At 51.8% G+C, this 9,659-nt stretch overlaps 1 protein-coding gene across 2 annotated transcripts in view; it reads left to right on the forward strand.

Moving 5' to 3' along the window:
• EXOC6B (exocyst complex component 6B) overlaps positions 1–8,975 on the forward strand; it is a 597,903-nt gene extending 588,928 nt beyond the window's left edge. Inside the window, exons 21-23 of one of the 2 annotated variants that reach the window (XM_047781788.1) lie at positions 1,319–1,431; positions 2,561–2,572; positions 5,616–8,975. In XM_047781788.1, the coding sequence (XP_047637744.1) occupies positions 1,319–1,431; positions 2,561–2,572; positions 5,616–5,742 (252 nt within the window). In that variant the 3' untranslated portion in view covers positions 5,743–8,975. The remainder of the gene's footprint in view (positions 1–1,318; positions 1,432–2,560; positions 2,573–5,615) is intronic. The other variant, XM_047781789.1, reaches the window with a different exon arrangement.
• The last annotated feature ends 684 nt before the right edge of the window (positions 8,976–9,659 follow it).

Consider the following 9,659-nt stretch of genomic DNA (forward strand, 5'->3'; position numbering starts at 1 on the left):
GTCCTCATGGATGCTAGTCAGATTCGTTAACCACTGAGCCATGACGGGAACTCCTCCTCTCATCTTTAGCATCCTTTTCTTGGCTGGGGGTGTAGGGGCTTTTCTCAGTTTCGGGTTTGGGACTTCAGCCAATTCCCAGCCTTCCTGAGGAAGCTCCTAATAGCTATTCTACGAGATGGAACAGGAACCTAGGCCAAGCAGCCACGGCCCCCACGGCCCCTTTGCTCAGCCGCGCAGTGCACATGGACGGGGAGAAAGGCGTGCTCAAGTGCTCAGGCCCTGGCATTGGATTTGACTCTCAGCCTCTCTACCTTGGTTCTGTACAGAGAGATGGCCATCCACTTAACTTCATCCGCAGGTGTCTCTTGGAAAGGGAGAAGTAGGGAAATGTCACGAGTCCAGAAGCACTTCTATGTATCTCATTGCCAGGAAGACTGCTTAGACGGTCCTTCTGCGTAATGATGTGAGTCTAGTAGACGTTTCTAGAGAGGGGCCAACAGCTTCCCTTTCCTCACCCCTCCCTTTGTAAGGCACTGATTTTCTCTGTTCGTTTTTAGCTTTACTCAGTCATGATTTTTAAATATTTGTTAGAGCGATACCCGAGGCGAAAACTGGCTGGGAAGGAAAGCCTTTGCCAAAAGTATTTAGGTAACAGGTTTCTATCTGTTCAGCCAGTGTCCACACAGGTGTAGCACAGTGCCTCATGTAAACATTACATGGCCGGTTTATGCCTCGGCTGGGTGTTTCTGTGTTGCCTGGGTGCCCTGGCCGTTTATAATCACGTGCTTGTGACTTTATCAACTGAGTGACTTGGACAGAGTCAATGGAGCAAATCATGAAACTCGTACGCGATCCCAGACCTTTTGACCTCCGAAGTTGTGTACGTGGCACTGGGCACACCCACCTTGGTTTGTTTCTTGTTGACTCTGAGCTCCTGGAGTGGTGCTTGGCACACGAAAGCTACTCGATAAATGTTTATGAATTGAACGAGTGATTATTCCAATGATATTCAAGATGCACTATGAGTCTTGTGTCTTGATTCAGTCCAGTGTTAGTTTCTTTACAGGCTGCCTCTGAGAGCTATCTGCTAGTATGTCCTGCCAGCAACAGTGCTTAGGGCAGAGGTGACTCTGCCTTCTCCTGAGTACTCGTTTTAGTTTCTTAGTTGCCTTATGGTCTGTAGCCATTTTTTTTCTCTTACTACATTTTTATTTTTCAAATCTAATATAGCCGTGAAGGATGCTAGGGGGTTCTAAGATCCTGTTTTGTCTTTTCTGTCTGACTAATTCCTTGGGATGGGGGGTTGGATGTTTTACAGCTTCTGGATCTCTTCATCCAGTGGGACTGGTCAACCTACCTTGCGGACTATGGTCAGCCCACCTGCAAGTACCTCCGGGTAAACCCCGTGACAGCGCTGACCCTGCTTGAGAAGTGAGTACCCCATCCAGGGGTCTGTGTTGAGAGGTGGGGAAGTGGGGGTGGGGGTTGTTGTAGAGGCTAATGTTCTCTTTGCCAGTACCTCGAAAAGACAGCAGAGTGGTCCCATTCTTGAAGTTGTCAGAGAGGCTGTCAGCAGTCTCCATCATTGCATTGGGCAGGCCAGTCTTCCTCTTGTAGCCTCTTAATTCCTGAGCCACAATAGGCTAGGGCAAGTCCGGGTCAGTTGGGCTCTGACACCAGCTTGGAGCTTAACTAGAGATGACAAGAGGAAAAAGGAAGATGCCTTCATTTGCAGCTCAGGCCAGCCTGGGCCACAGAGTGAGCCTGGCCCCGGCCATCTGGGGCATGGTGATGGATGCAGAACAGCCCCACAGAGCAGATGGCTTCTCTGGTTCCTAGCAGAAGGAGCTCCTGAAATTACTGAAACCTTCACCTGCCCCTTCCCACATCCCCCCCATCCCGCCCCCGCCAGATTGAGCCTTATTGTGCCAACTTTCCCAAGAAAGCTGTGTTGGAGGTATCTGAGTCTTGCCTTTGGCAGGCACTGGCCAGCAAACGTTGCTGCTGCAGGGTTGTAGCATCTCTGAAGCAGAGGTGCTGCCACTGAGATTGAGTTAGCCAGCTCCAGAACAGCTCCCTAACCAGTGTGTCACCCAGATGCTGGAATCTGCTATGCACCGTAGCCTGGCTCAGGTTTTGGCTTATCCAAGTGAAAGCTGGCAGACCAGAGACCAAGACCGTGTGAAAGGGCAGCTTTGTCCTGTCATCACACCAGATAACCCCTGGCTTCTTAGAAGAGCACCCTGCATCCGGACAGTGTAGCCCGTCTACGTGTAAGGCCAGTCAAGCAGGTCCCCAGGCCTGGGAGGGCAGGGATCAGAACCAGAGCGGGAGCCTTAAGAAGAAGGAGAGGCCAAACTGTACCTTCCCACTGTGCAGTCTGGTGAGGGAGAGGAAGGGGAGGAGGTAGAGAGCGGGCAAGAGCAGGAGGTGGAGGTATGTTTGGAGCCAAGAACTTAGGAACCCACAGTTCAGCTTTCTCCAGACCAAGACAGAGACTGATGTTTCCATTTTAACTTTGTTTCCCATGGTTCTCTCTCCCCATGACCTTCTTCCCTAGGATATCTAGAGAGTAAGTATATTATTCACTTGGGCCTTTTCCATCACTTTGAGGCAAGTCCTTCTGGTTTCCTCATTGACACTAATGACTACACTAAAATCCCTACCCTGTGAGTGGTCCCCACCCTGACATACTAATCTACTAAACCAGTCTGGTGCCAACTGGCTGGCTGCCTCCTCTCTCCCTGGTCCTCTGAGTGACCCTTGGCTTACCAATTCCTTTGGGGCTGGGAGTGGTGACAGGGATTTTCCCCCATTGGTGCCAGGTAAAGGGTTGTTCCCACCCAGTTTCCTGGCACAGTCAATACTCTTGCTAGTCCAGAGCCTGAAACTCAGCCCTGACAGAAGGAAGCTCCTCGGCCATCTTCCCTCCCTCCCAGTGGTGAGGCCCATGGCTTTAAGATCTGGAACCTACATCTCCCATGGAAGGCTCTTTACCAGAGGCAAGGCCTCATCACAGAGTTCTCAGTACCCAGCTGAAATGGCTTTTGAGTTGGTGCTTAGGCGCCGTATTCATTATGTGTCCACATGGGCTCTCGGATTCCCTTCGGCCAGTTACCTCTCTCAATAATTCTTTCCTCCTCTATTCCTGAGACTCTCTAGACCCAAGAAGTCCTGGCTCATCTACTTCCTATGGATCAACAATAGCCGAAAAGAATCAGCCTGTCTGTAGCACTCCAGGGGCCTGGCCAGTAATAAAGCCACGTGCTTAGCCCTAGCAATCAGCAGGGTTAAAATGCTTTGTTCCACACACAAAGGCCAAAGGCCACCCAGGTCACTACCATCTGTATTTCCCAGCCTCATAGGAATCATCCCCTTGCCCTGACCTGTCCCAACTTTCCCCACCACCAGCTGTACCACCAGACCTTAATACTCCCCTTTTCAGCCCAGCCTTTCTTAGCAGGGGGAGACCTGGAAAGACCCAAAGACCTGGAGAGGACATTCAGGACAGAGAGGAGGCCCCTGTGTCCCTGGGAGGTGGCCAGAGCCAAAGGAGATCAGGATCCTGGGCTCACAGACTACGGCGGGGGTTGGGAGGAGCTCTCCCTTGGTTTTAGAACCTCCCAGGGGAAAAACCTGTATGCCACCATCAGCCCTTAGGGCACTCGAGCCGATCTTTCAAGTAACCCCAACTTTAGGCCTTAATGACCCCGCAAATGCTGGCCGCTGGGGTGCAGAGACGACCCTCTTTCCCCCTTTTTCCTGCCTTGTTTCCAGAGCTCCACCATGGGGCTGAAAGCCAGCTCTGCCTGCCTGTCTCTGGGATGCTTTGAGGAGTCAGCACACTAATGATCACATAGGATGTTACAGTAAATGTCCTATAAAGGCAGGAAGCATTTTCCTTCCCTTCTTTCTTTTTTCTTTTGCTTTGGGTTGATTCGATTTCGATTTGTAGTATATCCAGCAAAAGAAAAGGGGTTGGCCTCTGGGATCAATAATCCTAAACCAAGCCAGTTCCACAATAACTGGGCAACGAAAGTGTCAGGGACAAGATACAGTAATCATTCCTAGCCTTGGGGACCCTTGTCGACCGCAAGGTTCTTTTCCACCTAAACCTCTGTCACCTCTCCTCCTTCCCCCCTCCCCAGCACAGCCTCCACATCTGGGTGGTTGTACCTTATATGCAGTGTTCTAAGTTTGCTGGATGAGTAATTCCAGCCTTCAGGCCCTAAAGCTTAGATCAAAGAGAAATCTCCATTCGTTTGTGGCTGTCACTGTCAGCCAGAGCCACAAAGCTATGGCTCTCATGAGAACCTCCTTACCATATGGAGATACATGTCCCTGGCTTTTTGACCAAAGGCCTCTAGTCTGTCCCTCTGCACAGGGCCACCCACAGGAAAAAATGGGGCCAGGATTGGCCAAAGGCCCTGAGAAAGCCTGCCTAGGGTACTTGACTCCCCCAGGGCCAGGCTCTTCCTGTCCCCGCTCCCAGCCTATCTCCATGGAGGCCGGGGGGCTCTGAGGTCAGAGAGCTGGCCCACCTCCTGCAGGAGGGTGGTGAGGAGGTGCCTAGCCCTTCTCCAGGGAGAAGTGGGTCTGGCCAGTGTTCTTAATTCTCTAACATTAGAACTATCTGTGGACTGGAGGTACAGCACGTAGAGTCCAGGGCTGGAGTTATCAATCCCCAGCAGATATCAGGGGCTCTGCACCCTTTTCAGGGAGTGACAGCTTCCTGGGTTCTGTCACCATGGCCCAGTCAGATCCGGGAGTTTCTCTGCCAGCCTCAGCCTGGCCTTGCCTGTCTCCATCCATGCTTCCCAGTGAGGTCTCTCCATCTGGCAGCATTGGTGGCCAGAACTGCCCACGGTTTGTGCACCAAGACTCCGCCATCCCTGGAGCTTTATCATGAGCCAGTTCAACAGTTTTCCAAAGGTCAAGTTCCAGGATGTAGCAGCCATTGAGATCTTGGAAGCTCCTCTTACCTAAAACCCCGGCTTATCAAGTGAGAGGCTGGCTCAGCCTTTTGGCACCCGCTTTCCTTAGCACCATGCCCTATTGGCCACCTCACCGCCTCTGGGCCCCTTCTCTGAGACAAAGGAAAAGAAATCAATCAAGCCCTTAATTTTGTAGGGGGAAGATAGAGTAACGGGCTAGAGCAGGGTTTGGAAATATACAGTGGCTTTCAAGTACTCACATTCTTCTGGAATTGCTAGTGAAGGACATTGTTCTGCCTTCCCTTTCAAATATGAGCTCGCAGGTCGGAGCAGGGTTTGGTACTTTTATGAGGTAATGAGAAGACCTTAGAGGTCCTCTAAGATCCTGTTGACCATCAGGGCTATAGCAGGTCCCCATACTGACAGCAGGTGCACAGCTGGGCATAGACGGGAATGAAGTTGGTGGGGTGGGAACGAATGACGAGGGAATTGGCCAGAGCTGGCTCTGGACTGCTTTCCAGAGGTGACTGAAGTTGGGATGGCCGTCTTCCTCAATCGTAGGTGAGTATGGGCCTGACAGTGACAATATTCTGCAGTCTCTCAGCTGCAAGTGGTGGTGAAAATAGGCTCTCCACCATTGTCACCGCACGCATTTTGCTCTTTCTTTCCTTCTCTGCTCAGGATGAAGGACACAAGCCGCAAGAACAACATGTTTGCACAGTTTCGGAAGAATGAGCGAGACAAGCAGAAATTGATTGACACTGTGGCCAAGCAACTCCGGGGACTCATCAGCAGCCACCACTCGTGAAGGCTGGCCTCGGGCCGAAAAAGGCCGCTCGCTGCAGCCCCGGATCCCGGGAGCCAGCGCTGGCTGGCCCTGCATTTGTGCATTCTTCTTCAAAGAGAGCAGATGTATTTTTTTAATAACCCATGTACAGTATTCGCATAACCCTTCCCTTGAGTAACAGAGGCACGAGAGTCAGCAAGTCCATGAGAGGTTGCTAGGCTGGGATTCAGGGAAAGTTACAGCACACTGTCTGTCCCTTCCTAGGGATGGTCATGTCACCTGTCCCAGTATGACCAGCCACCTTTCATCCGTGGCTCTAGAGCTTAGGTCTGGGCTCAGGAACTACACAAACAAAATGGGTGCTTGGCACTGGGAGGGAGGTGAGTAGGCAGGAAGTACATCCTGTTGGCTCCTAGGTGCCCCATTCACTGCAGAGGGGAGGCCGATTCTTCTTGACACAAAAAAAGAGCCTGGAAAACAGTTCTGTTTAGCATAGGAAAGACCAGCGCCCAGTTCCCGAGTTGTGAGGTTCAGCTCCTCAGTGCACTGACTTTCACTGATCAGTGAACAAGTGTGGCAGGTGGCAAGATGATGGCTTCACCCCAATACCCCCCGCCCCCATCCCGCTGGGGATGGCATTTTTTAGCCTCGATCTGACCCAGTGCTTTTACTTCTAGTTTTTCTGGGCCAAAGAAGAGCTGAGTGTTCAGTGGGAATAATCAGACCTCATGACTAACTGTAGGTGCCCCCCACACCAGGAGGAGTTTTACTGGATCTGGAGAGCCAGTGTGAATGGAATCAGAGCCCCAGTTCCTTCCCCCTTCCTCTCCTTGTCTTCTTTCAGGGTCAGGGCACTTGGTTCAGGGCCCAAGTCAGCAGTTATTTCCATAGACAGAGTCTCAGACGTGCCCTCCTCCAGCAGCGTCACCTGGGATAGTCAGATTCCAGAAGCCTGAAAATGGTCCTTACTTTACCCTTAGGCGAAATCTGAAGATGACTTGGGATTATTCCTTTGTGTTTTAAAACCACCTTTCTGGCCACCATCATTAGAGGAAATGGCACCAGCTCTGTACTGTGGGGAGAGCCGTAACTGGACTGGATGCCTGTAGGGGTGGAACCACTGTCACCATGAAATACAGCAGGTCAGCCATGGCTAGTGGTTTCTTTCCTCGGGCCCAGCTGTCCTTCGCTGAGTCATATCCTGGAAAAGAAGCTCTTCTTGCTCAAGCCCGACGCTTCCATCCCCTTTTGAGGTCCCCATAGCTGTCTTGTGGCTTCACCTGAGAAAAATCACCTGTTATCCCATCCCTCCAGCTCTGGAGTTTGCAAAAGGAGCCTGGCCCCATTAGCTCGGAAGCTGTGTCCACTCTCTGAAATGGGCTCCCGAGACCTAATGCAAGGGCTTTGCTGGGAGGTCAGACAGAGGAACCTGCCCTTTAAAACACTTCAGGAAGATGCTACTAAGGCTACTGGCAAGCGTATAATTGTGGATCACCAAACTATGACAAATAAGCCACACAGGCATTTCCAGCTTGGATTAGTGGGAGGAAAGACTCATCAAACAGAATTCTTCACTACCTTTGTCAGCAACTGAGTTGCTTCTGGGGAAGGCAGTGTTTCCTTTTTCACAACCCTCCCCCCCCCCCAAAAAAAAATATTGTACCACAGCTTGGAAACCGTGGGGAAGAAAACATGCACTCAGACGTGCAGGCTCCCTCAAAGCTGGAGAGGCCAGGCTGCATGTGGGCTCTGCAGAAGCCTCCCGAGCCTCGTCCTGAGGGCTAGACAGTCGGCCCAGGGCCTTAGCTTGAGGCTCAGAGATGAGGGCTGCCACCCAGAGCCTCGATAGCCATGGGGAGGCAGGGAGCCATGGGAATAAGACCCCAAGTGCCATCCCTCTCGCTCGGGACTTTATTAGAAAAGAGCAAGAAGAGTCACTCTCATCCTGTTGCTTAAGAAGGGACATGAACACCCTCTTGCACTGGACTGCAGTTGGAGCAAGATCTCTTCAGGTTTGAGTGCTGAGACTTTGAAGTGGAACAGAGAGAACCTGCTTGTCACATGGTTTTTTTAAGCATTGTCATTGCTGCTCTTGTCTCAAACCTGAACCCTGGAAACACTGTGCTATAGAAGAGAAGGTGAATGGGGGGAGAGGAAAGAAGGTAGCCTGCCCCTTGCACACACAAGTCCTTCTGCCAAAAAGGCTTATCCAAGCTCAAGGCTCCTGGGTGGATCTTTGTTAGATCCCTCTCCCCTCTTGGTCTGCCTTCAGTCTTCCTGAACAGAACCAACATGCAGCCACTGCGCTGTCTGTGGAGACATGCTGTTTGAACTGGTGAGGTCGGATTTTTCAGTTTTGTCTCGAGGCCTCTAGCTGGGCCAGCCCTTGAGACGTCTTGCGCAAAGCATGGGTGCCCAGACTCCTAAGATCTGGCCTCAAAATGCCCAGAGATGTACAAGTGCCCCGGAGGTCTCTTAGAAGGGCCAGAACGTGGTGCCCAGGAGACTTCCAGTCCTCTAGTTGGCCAAGTTCTTGGCGACATCAGGTCCTTATTCCTGGAGGGACAGTCCAGCTGGGGACCCTAGTGGGTTTCAGTCATAGTTTAGGCAGCTGGCTTGGTTTCAACCTACTTCGTAACGCAGTCCCTTTGAGGAGAGTGTGCCTGGAGCTCTTGGGCCTGGGAAGAGCAGGCCCTCAAAAGTGGGGGCAGCAGCGCGTCCCTGTTGGTAAAGGGACTATACAGCTTCCAGGCAGCAGTTGCCAGTATTTTCATCATGTCCCAGGCCTCCTCCGAGTCAGCCTAGCTTCCCTGCATACTTGACAAGTGCTTGTTCAGCAGATCCCAGACCCAGGGCCCTTTACCCAGGATTGGCATTGGCTATGGCTTTCCCTGTAAGGCCTCTGAGCACCCTCCCTGGGGCCTTCTCCCAGGACTCTGCACCTGGCTGCCTCCGTTGCTTCTCTCTCTCTTTTTCTTTTTTTTTCCCCCGCCTGGGTGTGCAGTTACTTTTCACTAATGTGTTCAAAATGGCCTTTTTTATTTTGCACATGTCTGGGGGAAATTTCGGAAAGTCCATTTTTAACTCTAAAGGGAACCTTCTTCTTTAAAGCTCACCAGTAAAGCTACTGATACCGATGGGCCTGGCGATGAGTAGAAAACCTCCTCTGTGAAAAGAGCATGTTTATCCTCCTGTACGTTTGCCTCTTTTAATTGCTATTAAATGACACAGCCTATATATCTGTTCAAAAGCCACAGCGTTGTCTCCTGACTTTTCTGTTCTCCCACCCCTTTTGCGCAGTGCAGCCATGGTTGGGGATCTGAGGACTGACCCTGCACCCCCTCCCCTGGACTAAGGACTAGAGCAGGCAGAAGCCTGGTGGGGAGGAGAAAGCCTGCCCGCCAGACACGGCAAGGAGTCGTATTGGGACCTTGGAGACATTGCGAACTGCTAGGTTAGGCTTTCCCGTCTCTACCGTTGACACTGGCATTGTCGTCATCATCATCAAGAGAACTGACTCTTGAAAGGCCTGATTTATGCGGGGTATCAGGCTAGGCAGCGGCGGGGGGGGGGGGTGCTTTCAGTGTGTTTGGAACACTGGCCCGGCCGTGGAAAGGCTCCTGGTTAAAATGGAGCCGTGCGGGATTCTCCAGAATGAAGCCAGGCTGGGGGAAGGAGGGTAATGAGCCCGTCGTGGAGCTCAGTGGGGGAGAGGGACAGGCCTTCTGGCCTGGTGTTGGGACATCTCTGGTCGGAGAAGACAGTGCAGAGAAATCAGGATGTTAATGAGCCCGGCCTTGAAGGAATTCAATTCGGACACCATTAAGCTATGGGATATTTTAGGTGCAGAAGTCAGAGATGAGAGTGAAAAATTACCGCGAGCCTGATATAGGCTGGGAGGGTCGCGGGGAGCCCAGCAGGCATTATGTGCAAGCATG

Source organism: Phacochoerus africanus, chromosome 5 (assembly GCF_016906955.1).
Source record: "Phacochoerus africanus isolate WHEZ1 chromosome 5, ROS_Pafr_v1, whole genome shotgun sequence".
Classification (NCBI taxonomy): Eukaryota; Metazoa; Chordata; class Mammalia; order Artiodactyla; family Suidae; genus Phacochoerus; species Phacochoerus africanus.